We start from the raw sequence: 26692 nt of genomic DNA on the forward strand, positions 1-26692 counted from the left end.
GAAGAAGAGAGCAGTGAGGACAGAGCAGCGGCTGGGGAATGAGGGGAGCAGTGATGACAGAGCAGCGGCTGGGGAATGAGGGGAGCAGTGAGGACAGCAGCGGCTGGGGAATGAGGAGAACAGTGAGGACAGAGCAGCGGCTGGGGAATGAGGGGAGCAGTGAGGACAGAGCAGCGGCTGGGGAATGAGGGGAGCAGTGAGGACAGAGCAGCAACTGGGGAATGAGGGGAGCAGTGAGGACAGAGCAAAGGCTGGGGAATGAGGGGAGCAGTGAGGACAGAGCAGAGGCTGGGGAATGAGGGGAGCAGTGAGGACAGAGCAGAGGCTGGGGAATGAGGGGAGCAGTGAGGACAGAGCAGAGGCTGGGGAATGAGGGGAGCAGTGAGGACAGAGCAGCGGCTGGGGAATGAGGGGAGCAGTGAGGACAGACCAGCGGCTGGGGAATGAGGGGAGCAGTGAGGACAGAGCAGCGGTGGAAGAAGAGAACAGTGAGGACAGAGCAGCGGCTGGGGAATGAGGGGAGCAGTGATGACAGAGCAGCGGCTGGGGAATGAGGGGAGCAGTGAGGACAGCAGCGGCTGGGGAATGAGGGGAACAGTGAGGACAGAGCAGCGGCTGGGGAATGAGGGGAGCAGTGAGGACAGAGCAGCGGCTGGGGAATGAAGGGAGCAGTGAAGACAGAGCAGCGGCTGGGGAATGAGGGGAGCAGTGAGGACAGAGCAGCGGCTGGGGAATGAGGGGAGCAGTGAGGACAGAGCAGCGGCTGGGGAATGAGGAGAGCAGTGAGGACAGAGCAGCGGCTGGAGAATGAGGGGAGCAGTGAGGACAGAGCAGCGGCTGGGGAATGAGGAGAGCAGTGAGGACAGAGCAGCGGCTGGGGAATGAGGGGAGCAGTGAGGACAGAGCAGCGGCTGGGGAATGAGGGGAGCAGTGAGGACAGAGCAGCGGCTGGGGAATGAGGGGAGCAGTGAGGACAGAGCAGCGGCTGGGGAATGAAGGGAGCAGTGAGGACAGAGCAGCGGCTGGGGAATGAGGGGAGCAGTGAGGACAGAGCAGCGGCTGGGGAATGAGGGAAGCAGTGAGGACAGAGCAGCGGCTGGGGAATGAGGAGAGCAGTGAGGACAGAGCAGCGGCTGAGGAATAAGGGGAGCAGTGAGGACAGAGCAGCGGTGGAAGAAGAGAGCAGTGAGGACAGAGCAGCGGCTGGGGAATGAGGGGAGCAGTGATGACAGAGCAGCGGCTGGGGAATGAGGGGAGCAGTGAGGACAGAGCAGCGGCTGGGGAATGAGGAGAACAGTGAGGACAGAGCAGCGGCTGAGGAATGAGGGGAGCAGTGAGGACAGAGCAGCGGCTGGGGAATGAGGAGAGCAGTGAGGACAGAGCAGCGGCTGAGGAATGAGGGGAGCAGTGAGGACAGAGCAGCGGCTGGGGAATGAGGGGAGCAGTGAGGACAGAGCAGCGGCTGGGGAATGAGGGGAGCAGAAAGGACAGAGCAGCGGCTGGGGAGTGAGGGGAGCAGTGAGGACAAAGCAGCGGCTGGGGAATGAGGGGAGCAGTGAGGACAGAGCAGCAGCTGAGGAATGAGGGGAGCAGTGAGGACAGAGCAGCGGTGGAAGAAGAGAGCAGTGAGGACAGAGCAGCGGCTGGGGAATGAGGGGAGCAGTGATGACAGAGCAGCGGCTGGGGAATGAGGGGAGCAGTGAGGACAGCAGTGGCTGTGGAATGAGGAGAACAGTGAGGACAGAGCAGCGGCTGGGGAATAAGGGGAGCAGTGAGGACAGAGCAGCGGCTGGGGAATGAGGAGAGCAGTGAGGACAGAGCAGCGGCTGAGGAATGAGGGGAGCAGTGAGGACAGAGCAGCGGCTGGGGAATGAGGGGAGCAGTGAGGACAGAGTAGCGGCTGGGGAATGAGGGGAGCAGTGAGGACAGAGCAGCGGCTGGGGAATGAGGGGAGCAGTGAGGACAGAGCAGCGGCTGGGGAATGAAGGGAGCAGTGAGGACAGAGCAGCGGCTGGGGAATGAGGGGAGCAGTGAGGACAGAGCAGCGGCTGGGGAATGAGGGGAGCAGTGAGGACAGAGCAGCGGCTGGGGAATGAGGGGAGCAGTGAGGACAGAGCAGCGGCTGGGGAATAAGGGGAGCAGTGAGGACAGAGCAGCGGCTGGGGAATGAGGGGAGCAGTGAAGACAGAGCAGCGGCTGGGGAATGAGGGGAGCAGTGAGGACAGAGCAGCAGCTGGGGAATGATTAGAGCAGTGAGGACAGAGCACCGGCTGGGGAATGAGGGGAGCAGTGAGGACAGAGCAGCGGCTGGGGAATGAGGAGAGCAGTGAGGACAGAGCAGCGGCTGGGGAATGAGGGGAGCAGTGAGGACAGAGCAGTGGCTGGGGAATGAGGAGAGCAGTGAGGACAGCAGCAGCGGCTGGGGAATGAGGGGAGCAGTGAGGACAGAGCAGCGGCTGGGGAATGAGGGGAGCAGTGAGGACAGAGCATCTGCTGGGGAATGAGGAGAGCAGTGAGGACAGAGCAGCGGCTGGGGAATGAGGGGAGCAGTGAGAACAGAGCAGCAGCTAGGGAATGAGGGGGGCAGTGAGGACAGAGCAGCGGCTGGGGAATGAGGGGAGCAGTGAGGACAGAGCAGCGGCTGGGGAATGAGGAGAGCAGTGAGGACAGCAGCAGCGGCTGGGGAATGAGGGGAGCAGTGAGGACAGAGCAGCGGCTGGGGAATGAGGGGAGCAGTGAGGACAGAGCAGCGGCTGGGGAATGAGGAGAGCAGTGAGGACAGAGCAGCGGCTGGGGAATGAGGGGAGCAGTGAGAACAGAGCAGCAGCTGGGGAATGAGGGGAGCAGTGAGAACAGAGCAGCAGCTGGGGAATGAGGGGGGCAGTGAGGACAGAGCAGCAGCTGGGGAATGAGGGGGGCAGTGAGGACAGAGCAGCGGCTGGGGAATGAGGGGGGCAGTGAGGACAGAGCAGCGGCTGGGGAATGAGGAGGAGAGCAGTGAGGACAGAGCAGCGGCTGGGGAATGAGGACAGAGCAGAGGCTGGGGAATGAGGAGAGCAGTGAGGACAGCAGCAGTGGAATGAGGAGACGTGAAGACAGAGCAGGAAGAGAGAGGGTGAGTACTTTTTTTTGTGTATATATATATATATATATATATATATATATATATATATATATATATATATATATATATATATATAAATTAGTGAATACACGGTGGCCAGAGGCCTGGGGAGGCTGCATTATACATGGAGGCCTGGAGAGGCTGGCTGAATTAGTATACATGGAGGCTGGAGAGGCTGGCTGCATTATTATACATGGAGACCTGGAGAGGCTGGCTGCATTAGTATACATGGAGGCCTGGAGAGGCTGGCTGCATTAGTATACATGGAGGCCTGGAGAGGCTGGCTGCATTAGTATACATGGAGGCCTGGAGAGGCTGGCTGCATTAGTATACATGGAGGCCTGGAGAGGCTGGCTGCATTAGTATACATGGAGGCCTGGAGAGGCTGGCTGAATTAGTATACATGGAGGCTGGAGAGGCTGGCTGCATTATTATATATGGAGACCTGGAGAGGCTGGCTGCATTAGTATACATGGAGGCCTGGAGAGGCTGGCTGCATTAGTATACATGGAGGCCTGGGGAGGCTGGCTGCATTAGTATACATGGAGGCCTGGAGAGGCTGGCTGCATTAGTATACATGGAGGCCTGGAGAGGCTGGCTGCAGTATTATACATGGAGGCTGGCTGCATTATTATACATGGAGGCCTGGGGAGGCTGGCTGCATTATTGTACATGGAGGCCTGGAGAGGCTGGCTGCTATATTATACATGGAGGCCTGGGGAGGCTAGCTGGTATATTATACATGGAGGCCTGGAGAGGCTGGCTGCATTATTATATATGGAGGCCTGGAGAGGCTGGTTGCTATATTATACATGGAGGCCTGCAAGGGCTTGCTGCTATATTATACATGGAGGCCTGGAGAGGCTGGCTGCATTATTATACATGGAGGCCTGGAGAGGCTGGCTGCAGTATTATACATGGAGGCTGGCTGCATTATTATACATGGAGGCCTGGGGAGGCTGGCTGCATTATTATACATGGAGGCCTGGAGAGCCTGGCAGCTATATTGTACATGGAGGCCTGGAGAGGCTGGCTGCTATATTATACATGGAGGCCTGGGGAGGCTAGCTGGTATATTATACATGGAGACCTGGAGAGGCTGGCTGCAGTATTATACATGGAGGCTGGCTGCATTATTATACATGGAGGCCTAGAGAGGCTGGCTGCTATATTATACATGGAGGCCTGGACAAGCTTGCTGCTATATTATACATGGAGGTCTGGTGAGGCTGGCTGCATTATTATACATGGAGACCTGGAGAGGCTGGCTGCAGTATTATACATGGAGGCTGGCTGCATTAGTATACATGGAGGCCTGGAGAGGCTGGCTGCTATATTATACATGGAGGCCTGAAGAGGCTGGCTGCTATATTATACATGGAGGCCTGAAGAGGTTGGCTTCTATATTATACATGGAGGCCTGGGGAGGCTAGCTGGTATATTATACATGGAGGCCTGGAGAGGCTGGCTGCATTATTATATATGGAGGCCTGGGGGGCTACATAATAAACATGAAGGACACCTTATACATGGACTATAGGGGTGTATTATACATAGATGTCTATGGGGCTGCATTATACTGGGGGTCTATAGGGCTGCATTATACATGGAGGTCTATGGGGCTGCATAATACAAAATGAAGGACACCTTTTGTATGGAATAAAAGGGTGCATTATACATGGGAGTATGGGGCTGCATAATACAATCTGAAGTTTTATGGGGTTGCGTTATAATACATATAGGACTATGGGGGCTACATTATAATATATTGAGGACTATGGAGCCTACCTTATACATGGACTATGGGGGTGCATTCTAAAACATGGAGGACTATGTGGTGCAGTATAATATATGGAGTACTATGGGGTGAATTTTAATACATGGAGAACTATGGGAAATGCATTATAATTGAAGGGCTACTTTATACATGGAGGATTATGGGGTGCATTATAATATAATGAGGACTATGTGGTGCAGTATAATATATGGAGAACTATGGGGTGAATTATAATACGTGGAGAACTATATGGAGCTGCATTCTAATATGAAGGGTTATGTGGGACCCTTTATACTATTTGGAAGGCAATGTTGGGGCCATTATAGTATTTGGAGAACTATATAAAAGGGAAGACAAAGATACAATCAGGGGATGGGAACGTTTTGTGCTGAGGGAAAAGGCTCTTTCCCTCAGCACCCAGCTTTCCCATTCTCTGCTATACATCTCTCAGCACCCAGCATTCCCATGCTCTGATATGGGAAAGCTGGGTGCTGAGGACAAGATAAATATTAGAACATAGGAAAGCTGGGTGCTGATAGAGGGCATTCAGGGTGCTGTGGGTAAGAGCCAAGTGTCAGCGTCATTATCCTGTACCCCGAGTGTCAGTGTCATTATCCCCTACCTCAAGTGTCGGTGTATGTGGAGGTTGGGGGGGGGGGGGCAGGTCTGAACTTTGCACCAGGGCCCATCCAACTCCAGTTACACCACTGCCTATAGGCTTGGTTGGCGGCTGTTTAAGACTGCTCATAACAGTAACCTTGTAGTGCTGAGTAAATGTCAATGAAGCTCATGGAGGTGGAGCTTAGCAGGGCAATAATACAGAGAATCCATGATCCGGTCAGGAATTGGCCCACCCTCTGTGAACTTGTTTCATTGACGGCAAATCCATTATCAACCAGGAAGGTTTGTTTGGACTAGTCTTTCTACCTTACAAAGCAAAGCTTCTACCCATCTCCTGAAGGGTTTCAGTAAAAAGTCAGATCTCATGGAGCTGATCCTCTCTCATTTATTGTAATAAATAATGATTTTTAACTTGTTAATCACTATTGAAATATATTTTACTATGCTGCACAAAAATGCATCAATCTTTAGACACGTGATATGTTTATTATCAGTGTCTGAAACTCCGTTGAAGGACTGGTACGAAGCCAGATTAGGTGGTCAGAAGTTGTCCCTGGAGCAGCCATCCTTACCACACTGCAAGGTTCACCATGCAGTCCGATATGGCCAGCAGACCGGTCTTCATGTCAGGATCAAACAAGCATTTGGGCTACAAGGTAATTTACTACATTATTAACCCATTCATAAAGTGTTCTGTTTTGCACTTACAAGTAAGAGCTATGTGAAACACAATATCTCTTCTGAAAGAATTGCGCAGGATTAGAAACAAATGGTCTTTTAAATTAAAGCAAAAACAAAAAAACAGTACATTTGTCTACAGGCTCTGTGGTATTGATGCCCAGTCCTGTTCATATTAATGGAATGGACAACAGTGATGCTGTTTCTTAAAAAGACCCATTTTGGACCCTGGGCAACCCCTTCAAGCATGGCTTGAGGAGATTTACTTGTAGTATAGTTCTAGCATCGTTTATTCAAAAGAAAACATTACGGATTTTCTGGGGATTAAAAACTTACTATAATGGCAATATAATTACCTATATGATTCCTCCATGTTCCCTTTCCCCCACTGCTTCTTTAGGATACTTCACTTAATAACATCATTTTATGTCACATGAGTAGCATTCATTGAATCGCAGATCGGTCATCAATATAAATTACTGGTGATCCGCCACCAAGTACCCCCACTGATCAGCTGTCCTCAGTACTGATGGCTGATGTTAATAGTTGTAACCACAGTTCTATCAACCGTGTAGTGACAGAGGCCAGGTACTGCACATCATCTTCAAATGAAAAGCAGTGAATATGCATTGCCCGGCCACGGCCACTAAACAGTTGCTGGGACTGTGCTGTTTGGCTCCACAACTGCCAACATCTGTCCATGGGCACCGAGAGCAGCTGATTGGGAGGGGTGCCTCGTGATGGACTCCCACCAATCTGCTATTGATTATCTATCCTGAAAATAGTTATTTCAAATCTGTTTTATTGATGGAACTGTTGTCAACATACAAACATATCATTTGTGCAATTTTAATACATAAACATCATTTTCTCAATGCCGGGATAACATCCAGAAATTATTACATTACTAAAATTCTTGGAATTCTTCAAATTATCTTTGTGCTATTACCATATAACCATTGATAAATTATAGGTCAGAATTCCCACTTCTTTTGACTTCCCGTATCCTAATATACTCATTCTCATTGTATGTCTATTGTCTTTTGAATTGTTGATAAATCTTTTCATATAAAAAATGAAACTAGAAAAATGCAGATTAATGCTCAAAAAAGAAAGAAAGAAGAGGAAAGATACAAGCATAAAGAAGAGGAAATTAGAGAGAAGGGGGGAGAGCAAGAAAAGAAAAGAAAAAAAAGGGGGGGGGAAGGAATGAGACTCCCCACCGTTTCTCAGTTCAAAAAGCTCGCCAAACTCTCCACAAACTCTGGGGACTCCATGAACATAATCCATGGTCCCCAAACTGTAGTAAATTTTTCTGTGCTCCCATTTAGTTCTGCTGTCAGCTCCTCCATTCTCTGGAGGTTTGTCATCTCCTCCAACCAATCCAGCACCGTAGGGCATCTAGTCTGTTTCCAAAATCGTGGGATAATCATACGGGCAGCCGGCAGGCAAAATCGCAACATGTCCCTTTTTTGTGTTTTAATAGCTCCTGGGAGCATAGAAAGAAGGGCAACCTGGGGGGACTTTTCTATTTCACCTCCGCTCATCTTTTTGTACAGGTAGAACACTGAGTCCCAAAAGGGTTGCAGCTTAGTACAGCTCCACCATATGTGTAGCATCGTACCTGTGTCTGTGCCACACCTCCAGCACACATCAGACACAGAGGGAAATATAGCATGTAATTTAGTCGGGTAATGGTACCACCTTGAGAGAATTTTATAACTTTTCTCTTGAGCGGCGCACGCCAAGGAAAGCTCTGCTCCAATCGTCCTCTGGAATATCCTCTCCCAGTTCTTCTCCCCACCTACAGACAAAGTGAGGTTTATCCACCCTATTTCTCTGGTTCAGCATTTTATAAATGAGCGAGATGCCATGTCCAGGTGATGACCCCTGTAAATATCCTGAAAATAGTTAATCAAGATAACTGTACTGGAGAAACCGTTGAAACCACAACTCCAGTATTTTGGGGGGAAGGAGGGGGGTTAGCTTTGGAGTCGTTACTTAACCCCTTAACGACCTTGGACGTACTGAGTACGTCATGGTCACATGGTGCTAAACGACCCATGACGTACTCAGTACGTCCTGGCGAAATCGCGGTCCCGGAGCCCCGGGGAGTGAAATTTGTTTACCTAAACGGTGGATTCGGGAAGGAGGGGACCTCTGCCTGACCTCAGGAGGGGTGGTGCCTCCTCCCCGAACCTACAGAGGCTGTGATTGGCTGACGAACGCCGCTCAGCCAATTACAGTCACTGTAATGTGTCAGCCATTGAAAATGGCTAACACATTGCAATCCAGCCATAATCAGTGCTGCTGTAGCACTGATGACTGGCTGGAGCTGGGTGAACTTTGTTTCACCCGCCCCCAGCTCTGATTGGAGAGACCGGCCTTGTGACCGATCTCTCCCAATCACTGTGGATCTTGTGCCGTCACCGCTACCCTCAGCTTCACTCCGTCCGTGAAAGCTGATGAGAGCGGTCGCTGCAGGTGCCCATCGGTAAGTTATAGCACCCCCCCCCCCCCGATCCCCCGCCGAGATCCCCCGCCGCTCCCCGCCGCGATCCCCCGCCGAGATTCCCCGCCGAGATCCACCGCCGCTCCCCGCCGAGATCCACCGCCGCTCCCCGCCGAGATCCACCGCCGCTCCCCGCCGAGATCCACCGCCGCTCCCCGCCGAGATCCACCGCCGCTCCCCGCCGAGATCCACCGCCGCTCCCCGCCGAGATCCACCGCCGCTCCCCGCCAATCCACCGCTGCTGTCCCTGGTCGCCACGCCGCTTTACACGCCGCTGTCCCTGCCCGCCACGCCGCTGTTCCCGCCGCTGTCCCTGCCCGCCGATCCACCTCTGCTGCCCGCCACGCCGCTGTCCCTGGTCGCCACGCCGCTTTACACGCCGCTGTCCCTGCCGCCACCGTCCCCTTTCAGTCGCACCCACCTTTTTCAGCCGCCGCTGCACCCGATCGGCCGCCGCCTCCATCGGCTGCCACTGCACCTAATCGGCTCCCCCCCTCCATGTGCTGCCTCCCCCCCTCCATGTGCTGCCTCCCCCCCTCCATGTGCTGCCTCCCCTCCTCCATGTGCTGCCTCCCCTCCCCCCCTCCATGTGCTGCCTCCCTTCCCCCCCTCCATGTGCTGCCTCCCCTTCCCCCCTCCATGTGCTGCCTCCCCCCCTCCATGTGCTGCCTTCCCCCCCATGTGCTGCCTCCTCCCATGTGCTGCCTCCTCCCATGTGCTGCCTCCCCCCCATGTGCTGCCTCCCCCCCCATGTGCTGCCTCCCCCCCATGTGCTGCCTCCCCCCCCATGTGCTGCCTCCCCCCCATGTGCTGCCTCCCCCCCCCATGTGCTGCCTCCCCCCCCATGTGCTGCCTCCCCCCCCATGTGCTGCCTCCCCCCTCCCTCCATGTGCTGCCTTCCCCCCATGTGCTGCCTTCCCCCCATGTGCTGCCTTCCCCCCCATGTGCTGCCTCCCCCCCCATGTGCTGCCTCCCCCCCCATGTGCTGCCTCCCCCCCCATGTGCTGCCTCCCCCCCCATGTGCTGCCTCCCCCCCCATGTGCTGCCTCCCCCCCCATGTGCTGCCTCCCCCCCCCATGTGCTGCCTCCCCCCCCATGTGCTGCCTCCCCCCCATGTGCTGCCTCCCCCCCATGTGCTGCTTCCCCCCATGTGCTGCCTCCCCCCCCATGTGCTGCCTCCCCCCCCATGTGCTGCCTCCCCCCTCCCTCCATGTGCTGCCTCCACTCCATGTGCTGCCTCCCCCCTCCCATCAGACTCTGCCCCCCTCCCTGATCTGCTGCCTGCTCTCTCCCATCCTTTTCACCCTCCTTCATCTGCTGCCTCTTCTGTCTGCTGTGATTCTGCTGCCTAGATCCATCCTGTAAGGTAGGTATCCTCATCTCACCCCCCCATCCTCTGCCGCTCCTCCATCCGCTGCGCCATTTCCCATCATCCATCCGCTGCGCCCTTTCCCATCCTCTGCCGCTCCTCCACCCGCTGCGCCCTTTCCCATCTTCCATCCGCTGCGCCCTTTCCCATCTTCCACCCGCTGCGCCCTTTCCCATCTTCCATCCGCTGCGCTCTCTTTCTCATCTGCCGCCCCGCCCTCTCGCATCGCATTATCCAGCGCAGTTGCTCGCTTCCAGACTGCAGTGGATGATGCGATGCGAGACTTGTGCATTGCTCTCACGTTTGGCACTGGTCTTAGTGGCAGGCGCTCTTTTTTTTTTTTTTTTTTTTTTACTGATGTCTGTATTTTTTATTTTGCCAAACTAATTTTTTTTGTATGGGGGGGGGGGGGCTAGTTTCCAAAATGGGATCACATGTGGGGGAGCTCCATTGTTTAGGCACCTCAGGGGGGTCTCCAAATGAAACATGGCGTCTGCTAATAATTCCAATCAATTTTACTGTGAAATGGCGCTCCTTCTCTTCTGAGCCCCGCCGTACGCCCAAACAATTGATTTCCACCACATATGAGGTATCGTCGTACTCAGGAGAAATTGCACAATACATTTTATGGTGCATTTTTTTCTGATACCCTTGTGGAACAAAAAGCTACCTGTTTGAAAAAACAATTTTGTGGTAAAAAAAGAATAAAATATTTTCACGGCTGAACATTACAAACGCTTGTGAAGCCTCCAGGGGTTCAAAGTGCTCACTAAACAGCTAGATAAATTCCATGAGGGGTCTAGTTTCCAAAATGGGGTCAATTGTGGGGGAGCTCCATTGTTTAGGCACTTCAGGGGGGTCTCCAAATGAAACATGGCGTCCGCTAATAATTCCAACCAATTTTGCTGTGAAATGGCGCTCCTTGCCTTCCGAGTCCTGCCGTGCGCCCAAACATTTGATTTCCACCACATATGGGGTATCTGCGTACTCAGGAGAAAATGCACCATAAATTTTATGGTGCATTTTTTCCTGATACCCTTGTGATAAAAAAAGCTACCTGGTTGAAGCAACAGTTTTGTGGTAAAAAATTTTTTTTTTCTTTTCACGGCTCAACGTTATAAACTTCTGTGAAGCCCCCAGGGGTTCAAAGTGCACATCAAACATCTAGAAAAAATATTTGAGGGCTCTAGTTTCCAAAATGGGGTCATTTGTGGGGGAGCTCCATTGTTTAGGCACCTCAGGGGGTCTTCAAACCCGACATGGCGTCCGCTAATGAGTGCAGCTAATTTTGCACTCAAAAATTCAAATTGCGCTCCTTGCCTTCCGAGTCCTGCCGTGCGCCCAAACATTTGATTACCACCACATATGGGGTATCTGCGTACTCAGGAGAAAATGCACGATACATTTTATGATGCATTTTTCCTGATACCCTTGTGAAAATACTAATTTTTATGGCTAAAGTAACATTTTTGTGTTAAAAAAGTAAAATTTTCATTTTTTCGTCTACATTGCTTTGGTTGCTGTGAAGCTCCTAAAGGGTTAATAAACTTCTTGGATGTGGTTTTGAGCAGAGTGAGGGGTGCAGATTTTAGAATTGGGTCACTTTTGGGTATTTTCTGTCGCCTAGGTTTCTCAAATCACTCCAAATGTGATGTGGTACCTAAACAATTTTTTTTTGTAAATTTTGTTGGAAAAATGAGAAATTGGTGATGAACTTTGAACCCTTCTAACTTCCTAACGGAAATTTTTTTTTTTCAAAAATTGCGCTGGTGTAAAGTAGACATGTGGGAAATGTTATTTAGTAACTTTTTTGTGTGACATTTCTCTCAGATTTATGGGCATAAAATTTCAAATTTTGAAAATTGCAAAATTTTCAAAATTTTCGCTAAATTTCCGAAATTTTCACAAATAAACGCAAAACATATCGGCCTAAATTTACCACTGACATGAAGTACAATATGTCACGAAAAAACAATGTCAGAATCGCCAGGATCCGTTGAAGCGTTCCAGAGTTATAACCTGTCAAAGTGACACTGGTCAAAATTGCAAAAAATGGCCGGGTCTTTAAGGTGAAAACAGGCTGGGGGCTGAAGGGGTTAAACTTTAGTCTCCTCTTCCCTGTCTTATACTTATCCTCTGGCATTTCCATCCTTTTCGGCGCTCCACCGGTCGCGCGGTACCATTTTGTGCCCATAATTTCTGACTGGCCGAAAGTCAGAAGTCACAACACAAATACTCAATGAAAGTCTATGAGAGCTAGAACGATGCTCTCATAGAGTTGCATTATTTTGTGACCTGATGAACCACTAAAGCTGCCAGTGAGTCACAAATTGGCGAAAACAGATTGGAGTGACTCTGGAAAAAGATGAAAATGCCGGCAAGTGAGTATAAGGCATTTAGGGCAGCTTTCCAGCGCTGAAATAGAAAAAAAAATGCTAGAGTCATGCTTTAAGTCACTTACTGCTCTACTCTACTTTCCCTTTCATGGTAACCTCCAGATCTAGCAGATATAATTTTTCATGCTTCTCGTTAACCTGAAATGAGGTCAGCACCCTCAAATTATATCTAAAACACTGTACATTGACAGTAAAAGCATTTATAGTCCAGTTGTTAGGTTACTGGTTCTCTTTTAACACAATGCATATTTATTGATTATTGCAACTGATGGCATTTCTTTTTGTGACCCTCTATAAACAGATAATGGTCTATACGTCAATGTGTTTAGTAGAGTATTAAAGGGAGTACAGAGTATGCAACTCCTAGAGACACCAGAACGCTGGGGAGGAGACGAGAAGCTGTTGACGCGGCAGCATGACTTCACAAGTCTACAGAGGTCTCCAAGGTGGCTAGATCCTTCAGTGGTATGTGATGTAATAAGTTATACAAGAACTTTGAAAAGTTTTATCAGTTTTTTCTTTATGGTTGTCATTTAATTTTAAAAAAAACAATTGGATAATGTTTACATTAATAGTGCAATGGTATAGTTGTTATCAGAGCTAAAGGGGTTATGACGTCTTATATATTGGTAATACGTCTTTAGGAAAGGTCATTAATATCAGATTAGTGAAGGTCGGACACCAAACATCACCCCCCAATCAGCTATTTGTAGGACCTAGTGTGGCTGGAACACCTATTTAAGTGAATAGGTGCTGAGATGCAGTACCAAAAAATGGCCTTTACATAGCTATGCAGTTCTGGGACCTACAACAGGTAAGCAGAGGGGGTGCAGTGTGTCAGTCTCACTTAAAGGGAACCTGTCAGGTACAATATGCAGCTAGAACCATGAGCAGTTCTGAGTGCATATAGCTAATACCTGCCTAACTGTCCCTGTATACACTATCATAGATAAAGGGATCTTTAGAAAAAGCATTTCTAAAGATCTTTTATCATATGCTAATGAGCAAGGGAACTAGTCCCAAGTGCGTTGCTTCCCTTGTAAGTCGGCTCTATTAGCATGTTAGTACACCCCTGTGGGTGTGCCATCATGCTAATGAATGTGCAGCATCAGAGGATGATCTCACTCACTTCTCCGCCCGACGCTGAATTTTGGCTCAGTGCGCATGATCCTGGACTTTTGTTCACGCGAGCTACTTCAGTTTGAACTTCAGTTTGAAGCCGGGTCGTGTACACCCAGCTTCATAGTGCACATGACCAAAACACTGGGATCATGCCCACTGAGATGAAATTCAGCGTCGGACGGCGATGGCGGTGGAGAGGTGAGTGAGATCATCCTCTGACGGTGCACATTCATTAGCATGTTAGCACACCCACAGTGACATGCTAACAATGCTAATGAGGCCAACTAGCAAGGGAAGCAACACCCTTGGGACTAGTTCTTGCACTCAGTAGCATACAATAAAAATATTTTTTCTAAAGATCTCTTTATCTATGCTAGTGTATACAGGGACAGTTAGGCAGGGATTAGCAATATGCACCCAGAACTGCTCATCGTTCTGGGTGCATATTGGACCAGACAGGTTCCCTTTAACTGAAATTGATGACTTAAGGGTGCTTTACACACTGCGACATAGCTAACAATATATCGTCGTGGTCACGTCGTTAGTGACGCACATCCGGCGCCGTTAGCAACATCGCAGCATGTGACACCAATGAGCGACGATCAATAAATGCAAAAACGTGAAAAATCGTTACTCGTTGACACATCGTTCATTTCCTTAATATCGTTGCTGCTGCAGGTACGATGTTGTTTGTCGTCCCTGCGGCAGCACACATCGCTATGTGTGACACCGCAGGAACCACGAACATCTCCTTACCTGCGTCCACCAGCAATGAGGAAGGAAGGAGGTGGGCGGCATGTTCCGGACGCTCATCTCCGCCCTTCCTCTGCTATTGGACGGCTGCCGTGTGATGTCGCTGTGACACCACACGAACCGCCCCCTTAGAAAGGAGGCGGATTGCCGTCCAGAACGACGTCGCAGGGAAGGTAAGTCCTTGTTAGCGATGTTGTGCCCCACGGGCAGCGATTTGCTCGTGTCGTACAACCGACGGGGGCGGGCACGCTTGCTAGCGATATCGATACCGATATCACAGCGTGTAAAGTACCTGTGAGGTAGCGTGGTCGGCTGCGCGGCAGAAGACACGGGATCCAGGCACCAATGGTCACAGCACACGGTTTATTGCACAAACAAATGTCCAACACAGCACACACATGTGTGTCTCTGGCAGAAACTCAGGGAGTTGTGTTCACTCCCTCACACTAAGGCCCCACGCCCATGTTCCTGTTTCCTTTTAACCCTCCTTTCAGCCTGCAGGGAAACAGCATTAACCCTGGAGTGGAGTTGCTTTCTATACATGGAGAGAGCACAACCGGGGCGAGACATACCGGCCGTCATAGATAACCCCGGTCACAGTCTCACATCCCCCCCCTCAGTTCAAGCGTGCGGGGTTGAACTCCCGCCATCAAACACGGGCCGCGGGACAAGGCATCGGCGTTGCCCTGCAACCTACCGGCCCGGTGTTCAACCGTAAACCAGAAGTTCTGCAGAGAAAGGAACCACCGGGTAACCCGGGCATTCCGTTCCTTGGCGGACCTCATCCAGACCAGTGGAGAGTGATCAGTCACCAAGCGAAACTGTCGTCCCAGCAGGTAATAGCGTAGGGAATCCAAGGCCCACTTGATCGCCAGGCACTCCTTCACCACTACGCTATAATTCCGCTCGGGAGGGGTGAGCTTCCTACTCAAGAAGGTGACGGGGTGTTCCTCCCCCTGAACCACCTGAGACAGCACTGCCCCCAGGCCGACTTCAGAGGCGTCAGTCTGTACTATGAACTCCTTCCGGAAATCAGGGTTGACAAGAACGGGCTGTCCGCACAGGACCCCCTTCAGGGCCCGGAAGGAGTCCTCGGCCTGCGGAGTCCAGCGCACCATGACGGACTTCTTGCCTTTGAGAAGGTCCGTCAAGGGGGCTGATAGTCCTGTAAAATTTTTTACAAACCTCCTGTAGTACCCCACGATACCCAGGAAGGCCCTAACCTGCTTCGTGGTCAGGGGTCTAGGCCACTTCTGGATCGCCTCAACTTTGTTAATTTGGGGCTTAATCACTCCTTGGCCTATTACGTAGCCCAAGTAGCGGGCTTCCGTGAGCCCCAACGCACATTTCTTGGGATTGGCTGTCAATCTGGCTGTTCGGAGCGCGTTCACCACTGCTTGTACCTGTTCCAAGTGGGTCTGCCACTCAGAGCTGTAAATAATGATGTCATCAAGGTACGCTGATGCATACGCCTGGTGGGGTTCCAGCACCAAGTCCATCAACCTCTGGAACGTGGCCGGAGCGCCATGTAACCCAAAAGGCAAGACAACATAGTGGAAGAGACCCTCCGGTGTAACAAAAGCGGTTTTCTCCTTGGCGGACTCCGTCAGTGGCACCTGCCAGTACCCCTTGGTCAGGTCGAGCGTGGTGAAATATCGCGCCTGTCCCAGCCTATCAATCAGCTCATCCACCCGGGGCATGGGGTAGAGATCGAACTTGGATATTTCGTTCAATCTCCTAAAGTCATTGCAGAACCTTAAGGAGCCATCGGGTTTTGGTATCAGGACAATGGGACTAGCCCATTCACTCCGGGATTTTTCGATGACCCCCCAGGCGTAGCATTGTCTTCACTTCCTCTGATATGGCTTGTCTTCGAGCCTCCGGTACCCGGTATGGCTTCAGGTGTACCTTCAGGTGAGGCTCGGTGACAATGTCATGTCCTATCAGACTGGTCCTACCAGGCAGCTCGGAGAAGACATCGGGGGTTCTGCTGAACCAGCCGTCTGGCCTCTCGCCTCTGTTGCTTGGTGAGGGCTTCTCCAATCCTTACTTCCGGTTCGTCCTCTCCGGAGGTCGCTGGAGCCGGGTTTGAACGACCCGAAGAGGAGGGAGATGGGGATAAATCAACCATCAGGCTTTCCCGTTCCTGCCAAGGTTTTAACAGGTTGACATGGTATATTTGTTCAGGTTTCCGCCTACCGGGCTGCAATACCTTATAGTTGACCACCCCGATTCTTTCCTTTATCTCGTAGGGGCCTTGCCACTGAGCCAGGAATTTACTCTCCGCCGTGGGGATCAATACCAACACCCGATCCCCGGGTTTAAAGGTCCGCACGGTGGCTTGTCTATTGTAGCGGCCGCTTTGCGCGGCCTGAGCCTCCTGTAAATGCTGCTTCACAATTGGCATGACCGCGCTTATGCGGTTCTGCATTCCTAAAATGTGTTCAATCACACTTTTATGGGGGGTGGGCTCCTGCTCCCATGTTTCCTTTGCCAGGTCCAACAATCCCCGGGGATGTCGCCCGTATAACAACTCAAAAGGCGAAAACCCCGTGGATGCCTGTGGCACCTCTCGGATGGCAAACATCAAATAGGGAAGCATCGTATCCCAGTCTTTCCCGTCTTTGGAAATCACCCTTTTGAGCATGGTCTTCAGGGTTTTATTGAATCGCTCCACTAAACCATCCGTTTGAGGATGATACACAGACGTACGCAACTGCTTGATCTGGAGTAGCCGGCATAGCTCTTTGGTCACTTTAGACATGAATGGGGTCCCCTGATCCGTAAGGATCTCCTTGGGCAACCCCACCCGGCAGAACACAGCAAACAACTCCCGAGCTATAAGCTTCGCCGCAGTATGTCTGAGAGGTATCGCCTCTGGATACCGGGTGGCATAGTCAATGATCACTAGGATGTGTTGATGCCCTCGAGGGGACTTTTCGAGGGGCCCCACCAGATCCATCCCTATCCGTTCAAAAGGGACTTCTATAATGGGTAACGGTACCAACGGACTGCGAAAGTGGACCAGGGGTGCCGTAAGCTGACACTCCGGGCAGGTTTCACAGAACCGTTTTACCTCCCCAAAGTCCCCGGGCCAATAGAACCTTTGCAATATTCGCTCCTGCGTTTTCTTGACCCCTAGGTGGCCACTCATCAGGTGTTTATGAGCCACGTCGAGGACCCGCCGGCGATATGGCTGGGGCACCACCAACTGCTCTACCCCCACGCCCCGTATTTCATCTACCCGGTAGAGTAAATCCTGCTTAAGAACGAAATGGGGGTACCTTACCTGGGTACCGGGCAGTTGTGCCACGCCGTCAACCACTGTCACCCGACTCCGGGCATGTATTAATGTAGGGTCCTGGAGTTGGGCTGTCCCAAACGTATCCGGGGACGCCTCCAACTCCGGGAGGAGCTCGACCATCTCAGCCTCTCCTGCCAATACCTCTAGGGGCGACCTATCGGGTTCACATTCTGTCCCTATCATGGGGACCCCTACGGCAGGCGTCCCGGATTCGGGATTGTCGGGCTCAGGTCCCGGACTGTCCAATACCTGAGGGGACTTAGGAGGCCCCTTCCATAGAGTCCAAAAATACGGCAGATCCCTTCCTAATATCACGTCATAGGGAAGAGTGTTAATAAGTCCCACCTCATGTTGCACCTGACCGCAGGGTGCTGTGATGGTGACAACCCCCGTGGGATAGTCTCGGCGGTCCCCATGTATGCAAACCACCCCCACGGTACGTCCTGTGGCCTTTACTTCAGCCCTTAGGGTTGATCGCACAAGGGTCACTAAGCTTCCGGAATCCAACAAGCCTGTAACCGGCCATCCATTCACCTGTATTTGGCACAAGTGGGGCTCAGTCTCCGGGGAGACAAGGTCCGCGGTACACACCGCCTGAGCATACATTGAACCCCGCCGGATAACCCCACAATCCATGGGCTCCGTGGTGAGTGGACACTGGGCTTCCATATGTCCCACCCGCTGGCACCGCCAACATCTAATAGGGAAGGAAACCCCCTTGACGAGTTGTCGTTTAGGGTACATAACCTTCCGGACCTCAGGGACGGCGGGCGCGGCCTCAGACGGGACGGTAGCGGACTCCCGCACCGGTGTCCGCGGTGGGTCCTTGGCCCAAGGTTTGGAGGGGCTGGACCGATGGGCGGCACGCAAAGTCTCAGTGTCCCGTATCCAGTCCTGCGTAGCCACATGCCGCTCCACCAGGCACACTAATTGGTCCAGGGTACTTGGGTCACCCTGTCCTACCCACCGTTGAATGGTGATGGGTAAAGTGCACACAAAGCGATCAACCACTACCCTTTCCACCATTTGCGCAGGGCTCAGAGTGTCAGGCTGCAACCACTTCTTTACCAGATGCAACAAGTCATAGGCCTGGGAGCGTACGGGTTTGACTTCCTCATAGAACCACTGATTTACCCGCTGAGCCCGTACATAGGTATTCACCCCCAACCGAGCAAGTATTTCGGCTTTCAGGGTCTCATATTCTATGGCGTCCTCGGTACAGAGGTCCAGGTATGCTTTTTGGGGCTCCCCCGTCAGATAGGGCGACAATACCTCTGCCCACTAGGGGGTCGGCAGCTTTTCCCGCTCGGCCACCTGCTCAAACACCGCCAGGAACGCTTCCACATCATCCCCCGGGGTCATCTTTTGCAACGCTTGTCTCACCGTTTTCCGGACGCTGCCGTCGTCACCCTGTCCCAGGGTTGTTGCTGCCGGTCCGGCACGGATCGACTTGGCCAGGAGAACCATCTGTTCTTGGTGCCTTTGTTCCTGCAATTGCAAGGATTGCTGCTGACGATCCAACGACCGGAGCAGGTGTGCATTGGTCTGTTGTTGCTGTGCATTAGCCTGAGCCAGCTGCTTTAGTATGTCCTCCATGGCGTCGCCGGGTTTGGGCTGTAGTATAGCCGCTCGAATCTAGGACATGCGCTGCTGGGTCACCAGGGATGGATGCTACACCTCACCGGGCTGTCATGCCCGCCGTTCTCCACCATCTGTGAGGTAGCGTGGTCGGCTGCGCGGCAGAAGACACGGGATCCAGGCACCAATGGTCACAGCACACGGTTTATTGCACAAACAAATGTCCAACACAGCACACACATGTGTGTCTCTGGCAGAAACTCAGGGAGTTGTGTTCACTCCCTCACACTAAGGCCCCACGCCCATGTTCCTGTTTCCTTTTAACCCTCCTTTCAGCCTGCAGGGAAACAGCATTAACCCTGGAGTGGAGTTGCTTTCTATACATGGAGGGAGCACAACCGGGGCGAGACATACCGGCCGTCATAGATAACCCCGGTCACAGTCTCACATACCCTTTAGCCTAAGGTTTGTGCACACGACCATTTAATTGTGGTTTTGATAGGACCCACTTCTGTGGTGATGTGCACGTCTGATTTTTTTTGCCTTGAACCGAGTTGTCCAAGGAAAAATATCACAGCATGCACAGTTTGCCTCAGAGAATTGGATGACACTCGGCCACTTAAGTCTGTGGGTCTGTGAAAAAATGTGACCATACTCAGGTGACATCCAAATGCAGTCTGATTTTCACAGACTAACATAATAGAGAAAGTTTTTTTTTCTTTCCACATCTGAAAAAAACGGATCTCACTCAGAGTCTAATTGGCATAATCGGATAGTTTTTCTCGGATGGAGAGAAAACGGTTATGGGCACTTACCCTACGGACAAGTCATCAATTTATAAGTCCTTGAGAACTCCATTACTTATGATAAAACAACAATGATAACAATGTTGACCTCATAAAAAGTAATAATTATAGTAATAACATATAAAATTATTAGAAAAAATAGGCAAACTGATACTAGGATTTAAAGTAAGGATGATAAGTCGGTATGACCTATTAATGCTCAAAACTGAGCACTTATGAGAGGATAGCGGCGAGATCTCAGTGTGCAGGAACCCTATCAGTACCCTGGAAACATTTTGCTATGAATTAATTTTCTACTTTTTTTTGTGTTGCTCTATATATTGGACTAATTTCTCTAAATCTCATGAACAAACTTAATTCCTTTATAACAAAATTGACGTTCATTATTATTTCACTGACATCCATCTTGAAAGATAGTATTCAACTTGCTATTATAAAAGGGAAGACAAAGGATAAGACAAACAGAGGTGGATTGGATTTATGCAGATCACCCGTCATACACTACAGTGCCTTGCAAAAGTATTCAGCCCCCTTGAATTTTTCAACGTTTTCCCATATTTCAGGCTTCAAAGATAGAGATAAAAATTTGAATGTTGGGGGGGCGGAGCTGGACATGGCCGGGTAAAGACGTGTTTCTCTGGAGCTCCTGCTTATAATCCTCCATAACGCCGGCTATTATACATAAAATGGGCAAATCATCGGCCAAGAAGGGCAAGCCCTGCATCCCAGGACGGCCACCTGCTCCCCTGAATAATATTGGAGCCTACTTTACCCGCTCCAAAGAATCGGGGGCAACCTCGCAGCCGGAGCGGGAATTGCGGCCTGCAGAATCTGAAATGGATCCTGCCCCTGTCCGGATGCCTGAGGATACAGCAACTTCGGGGACCCGAGAGAAGGGTGACACAGCTGAGATCCCCCATGATGCGAGAGGGCCCACCGGGAGACCCACAGCAGCGGTGAGCAAGATACAAAGCCCTGCGGCGGGGGAACTAGTGAAGCTGCAGACGCCATTCCAAGATGGCGCTCAACTACCTGAACCGCAGCCCAGGGGTCCGGTGCTGGAAGACGGGACACTCGCAGCCGCGACCTCGCCTGCCTCACGCGCCGCTGCATCGCCGATGGGAGCGGTGAGTCCTCGCAGCCCACCCGCAGCTGGTGTCGGCGGGATCAGGGAGATATCGGCGTGCGGCCGTGGATTGCACGCGAGGTCAGGCTTAGGGGATGAGTCACCGCTCCAGCCTCAGACTCAGGGAGAGCAGGCTCCACGCAGAACGGCTGAGGCCCAGACAGGAGCAGCGGATACCCCTAACAGACTGCCTGATCACAGGCCCCCAGTGCAGGGCTGGAGGGGGGACCTGCTGACGAGGGCCCATATCAGTAGTGGCAACAACAATACAAGCCACACTTCCTGGCCAAGGGACACACAACCCCTGGGGGGTCCAGTGACTGGAGGGGGACTGCATGAATCCAGGGAGACGGCCACCGAGTTCTGGGGGACGCCCCAGATGGAAATACCCCCCACCTCACCCAATAGTTGGTGCACAGGATCCTCCTGGGCTGAGAGCCTGGGGGACACAGACGGGGTTCCGGAAGGGGGTGTACTGATGCCCATGAATAAAGGGCCCATGGTATCAGGGGCAGCCCCACTTCGTCTTGTAACCGTGTCACCATCATGGAGCGGCATAAATAATCCCCAAAGTGCACAGCAAATGATATACGGTCCAGTTGTGCAGGACTCTTTCAGTGCATATCCCAATATATCCTATGCTGCAGCCTCGACAAGTGAGGACCGCCCGGCGTCCTTGGCAGACCTGCGATCACTGCTGCAAGCGATCCCCACCAAGAATGACATTGCAGCACTGGCTAATCAAGTGGTGGCGGAATGTAAGCAAGAATTTATCCAGCTGCGATCTGATCTTTCCTCACTCACCCATAGGGTTGATACCCTCACTGAGCAGCAATCAAATTCACAAGTCTCCATACAATCTATCCAAGAGACAGTACAAAATCAGTCTAAGCAGCTATTTGCCCTTCAACAACACGTTGATGATCAGGAGAACAGAAATAGAAGGAACAATTTAAGAATCAGAGGCCTTCCTGAGTCTATAGCTGCTCCGGACATCCCAGGCGTCCTCCGTTCCATTTTTAATAACTTGTTAAAGAAACCGCCGGGTGCCCCTCTAGAGCTCGATAGAGCACATAGGGCTCTACGTCCCCCAGATCCGGATGATCCCCGCCCAAGAGATGTGGTCTGTAGGGTGCATTTCTTTGCAGCAAAGGAGGCTATTCTACAGGCAGCCAGGAAGAAACCAAACTTGTCATACAATGGATCTGCCATCCGCATAATGCCAGATCTCTCCAGGCACACTCTAGCCCAACGTGCTACTTTGAAGCCCCTTCTGGATGTTTTGAAAGAAAAGGGACTTCCGTTCCGGTGGGGGTTCCCATTCTCCTTGGCGGTGCAAAAAGACTCTCAATGGTGGGTCCTGCGCTCCTCGGAGGACCTCCCGGCGTTCATCAGGAGCCTGGGCCTACCTACAATCCCTATAGCGGCCTCGCCGACTACTCTGCTTCAGACCTGGACCCCCAGGGAAAGGATCACACCCACCAAACCAACCCCATTCCCGGGGCCCAATAGGGGCCTGCCTCCAAGAGGAGAACGGGGCCGTGGGGCAGGACGCTCTCGATACCCGACATAGAGAAGCCCTGAGGCCGTGTGCGCCTTTATGACTTATTCTATACACAGTTATTTACAGTTATTTACAACTAAGTGACTTTCATCTGCTGCGTTTAAACCTATTCATTGCCCGTATTACATTAGCCATCAATACCTTAGCCGGTGCTTATGGTTATCTTTAATATTTTTAGTATATCCGGAGTTCTGTTTTGCTTTGCTATGTCTGACATCCTTTTTCCCCAAATAGGTGGGGATCCCCTGTCCTGCCAAGCAAAGGCGGATATGTTCCCTAGGAACGTTTGTTCGAATCTAGTTTATTATACAAGGTTTTGTGCTCTGATGTTCTCTTTGTCTTCTTCTTCGCTATACTCTACTTCTTTCAACCCTCTCCCTCCTTCCTCTCTTGGCGGCCGGGCTGATCGTGTTCGATCCCCTCTCTCATGTATCTTTAATGTCACACTCTCTTATAGATGGCGGACCTGACTATTGCCTCTTTTAACGCCAGGGGCCTCAATGTTCCGGAGAAACGAACACAGATCCTTTACCACTTCCATAAACAGAAGGTGAGCATGGTGTGTTTCCAGGAGACCCACTTCAAACAAGGGCATGCCCCCAGTTTCAAAAATAAGTATTATCAGACATGGGTATCCTCAGACAACCCGGATTCCCGATCTAAAGGGGTGGCGATAGCCATCCATAAATCCCTCCCACATCAAATCCTAAAATGTACGACTGATAGTCTTGGACGGTACATCATCCTCTCGCTGAAGGTAGGGGATCAAACACTCACAGTCATTAACGCATATGCCCCAAACCAAAAGCAAGATAGCTTTGTCACCCGCCTGGTAGACGTTGCGATCCCTCTGATACAGGGTACAGTGGTTCTATGTGGCGACCTCAATGTCACCCTCGACCCCACATTGGACAACTCCAGGGGGAAATCTAACATTGCTTACAGCACAATCAAACGTATTAAAAAAGCTCTATTGCGTATTCAACTGTTCGACACCTGGAGACTGAAACACCCGTCCGACAGAGATTATAGTTTCTATTCCCACACTCAAGACTCATACAGTCGCATAGACTATATACTTTTACAACATAACGCTCTCCCCTGGATTCGACACACTGGGATGGACAACATACTATGGTCGGACCATGCTCCGGTCTATTGTACAATTGAGATACCCTCCCTCTCGACCCCCAGGGGTTCGTGGCGGCTTAATGAGTCGTTGCTGTTGGATGAGCTCTGTGTTTCCGACATTCAGACCTCTATCACGGGGTTCGTAACAGACCACTTAACTGATGACACAGCCCCCACTTATAAGTGGGAAGCATTGAAATGTGTCATACGAGGTATTTTTATTAAGCATGGGTCCCGAATCAAAAAAGAACGGGCCCAGGATATAGTAACAGCCCTTCGTAGGGTCTCTGAACGTGAGCTTATCCACAAACGAGCACTATCGGCCGCGAACCTACAGGCCCTTTTACAGGCCAGGATGGAGGTCAAAAAGTTGTTGGACTCCTCATATAAGCGCCTGATACAGGTAGGGAAAGGGAGGTTTTATGAGTTTGGAGATAAACCGGGCAGGTTACTGGCCAACGCGTTGAGAGAGGGAAGAGCCCACACCCTTATACCTTGCATCAAGAACTCACGTGACGAACTACTCTACGCCACCCCCGACATCTCCAACACGTTTCATGACTATTATTCCAAGCTATATAATTTACCTGTCGAACCCTCTGAGTCGAGTGCCGAGTGCCCCTCAATGCCCTCACCCTTTAAGCGCCTTGGTAGCTCCACAATTGAGGACCTGGAAAGTCCATTTTTATTGAATGAATTTGTTGATGGTGATCCGTGATACACCGGGTAATAAGAGTCCTGGACCTGACGGATTCCCCGCTAAATTTTATAAAGCCTTCTCGGAACAGTTAGCACCCTTAATGCTCCTCTCTTTCAACTCAATCTCGGACTCGGTCCCTTTCCCGCCCCATTCAACCACGGCCCATATTTCTCTGATTCGTAAGGCCGGAAAGGACCCCACAATATGTAGCAGTTTCAGACCGATATCACTCCTTAATGTAGATTTAAAAATCTATGCCAAGCTTTTGGCAAATAGACTGGGCCCTTTGCTTCCTGACCTGACCCATCCAGACCAGGTCGGGTTTGTCCAGGGCAGAGAAGCTAGGGACAATACTATAAAGACCTTAGACCTAATCCAACATGCGCACACTAAAAAACTCTCCTTGATGTTGTTATCTTTGGATGCTGAGAAGGCCTTCGACAGAGTCTCATGGCAGTCACTCTCACAGACATTGGAGCATATGGGCCTGGGACCCATTTGCTCTTCTAAGATTATGGCTTTATATCACTCTCCGACTGCATACATTAAGATTAATGGCACTCTGTCGAGGCCCTTCCCCATCCGGAATGGGACCCGGCAAGGATGCCCCCTATCACCTTTATTATACGTATTAGTAATGGAACACTTACTGTCGGCCATTAGGGCTAACCCGGATATTCAGGGCATTCGGGTTGCCAACCGGGAACATAAATGTGCCGCGTTTGCCGATGATCTCCTTATTTATTTATGTAACCCTCTTACATCCCTCCCGTCCCTGCTAGTGGAGCTAAACCGCTTTAGTAAATGGTCCAACTTCAAAATCAATTTTGACAAGTCGGAGGCGCTGAATATCTCTCTGCCCCACACAATGGTAAACGCCCTAAAACCAAGCTTTCCCTTTAAATGGCCATCCCATGGTAGCATTGAATACCTGGGCATAAAGATTCCCTCCGACCTGAATAGGCTCTTTCAATTAAACTATCAAACTTTTCTGTCAAGACTCGAGGGAGACCTAGCCTCATGGCAAAAAGGCACTCTTTCGTGGTTTGGCAGGATTGGCGCTCTCAGGATGACCGCCCTGCCGCGATTACTGTACCTGGTTCAGACGGTTCCGGTATATATCCCGGCAACATATTGGGCCAAGATACAACGCATATTTAACCAATTTGTCTGGTCCAAAAAACGTGCTCGCTTGAGATGCAGCGTCTTAACCAGGACCAAAAACGCGGGGGGAGCAGGTCTGCCCGATTGTAGGCGATATTATATGGCAGCCGCTTATGCCAGGGTCTTGGACCTTTTGCACTGCTCTAGGTCTAAGCTCTGGGTCTGCCTGGCACAGGATCTATGCCCTTTATCGACATCGACCTTGCCGTGGACCTGGCCCCTCCTCACAAAGCATAAAATTGAGATGTCCTATAGTACCAAACAAACACTACGAACGATACACTCTATATCATCACGCAACCTCATGATCTAGCCTAGGGGACCCCTTATGCCACTAACTGACAACCCGGAGTTTCTACCGGGAGCGTCGTCTAACAACTTTCTGGGACGCACGAAGCTAAATCCCCTGAGATTAAACCAGGTAGCTTCGGGAGGATCCCTCCTTCCGCTCCGGGAGATTGTAGAGAACCACAACTTCAAACTGCGGTTCCACTTTGAATATGCCCAGCTCAAACATTTCATAACCTCCCAGGACATTGACAGAGCCCACCACTTGCCCCAAACGCCTTTTGAAAACCTTTGTAGTGGGTCCTCTGATGCACGCCATGCAATCTCAAAGGTGTACAAATGTATGACGAACGCGGCGGAGACGTCTCCCCCCCGCTTCTGTGCAGCATGGGAGGCGGAGCTCGGCCAGACTTTCCCTCAGAATCAGTGGAAACGTTGTTTCCGTTTGACCCACAGGTCCGTGGTGGCCACCAGGATGCAAGAAACCAGCTATAAAATACTTTCTAGATGGTATAGGGTCCCAGCATCTCTTCATGCATGGTATCCCGAAATTCCTGACACGTGCTGGCGCTGTGGAGCGCAGGGGGGCACTATGGCGCATATCTGGTGGTACTGCCCGAGCTTGTCGGCCTTTTGGAATAAAATACTGGCGGCCATTCATGAGGTTACCGGGGTTGCG

At 51.2% G+C, this 26692-nt stretch overlaps 1 protein-coding gene across 1 annotated transcript in view; it reads left to right on the forward strand.

Annotated features, from left to right (window-relative positions):
* LOC142289817 (uncharacterized) overlaps positions 1 to 26692 on the forward strand; it is a 257307-nt gene that overhangs the window by 150703 nt on the left and 79912 nt on the right. Inside the window, exons 16-17 of the mRNA XM_075333745.1 lie at positions 6017 to 6178; positions 12779 to 12942. Coding sequence (XP_075189860.1) covers positions 6017 to 6178; positions 12779 to 12942 — 326 coding nt within the window. The remainder of the gene's footprint in view (positions 1 to 6016; positions 6179 to 12778; positions 12943 to 26692) is intronic.

This window comes from Anomaloglossus baeobatrachus, chromosome 2 (genome assembly GCF_048569485.1).
Source record: "Anomaloglossus baeobatrachus isolate aAnoBae1 chromosome 2, aAnoBae1.hap1, whole genome shotgun sequence".
In the NCBI taxonomy this organism is placed as follows: domain Eukaryota; kingdom Metazoa; phylum Chordata; class Amphibia; order Anura; family Aromobatidae; genus Anomaloglossus; species Anomaloglossus baeobatrachus.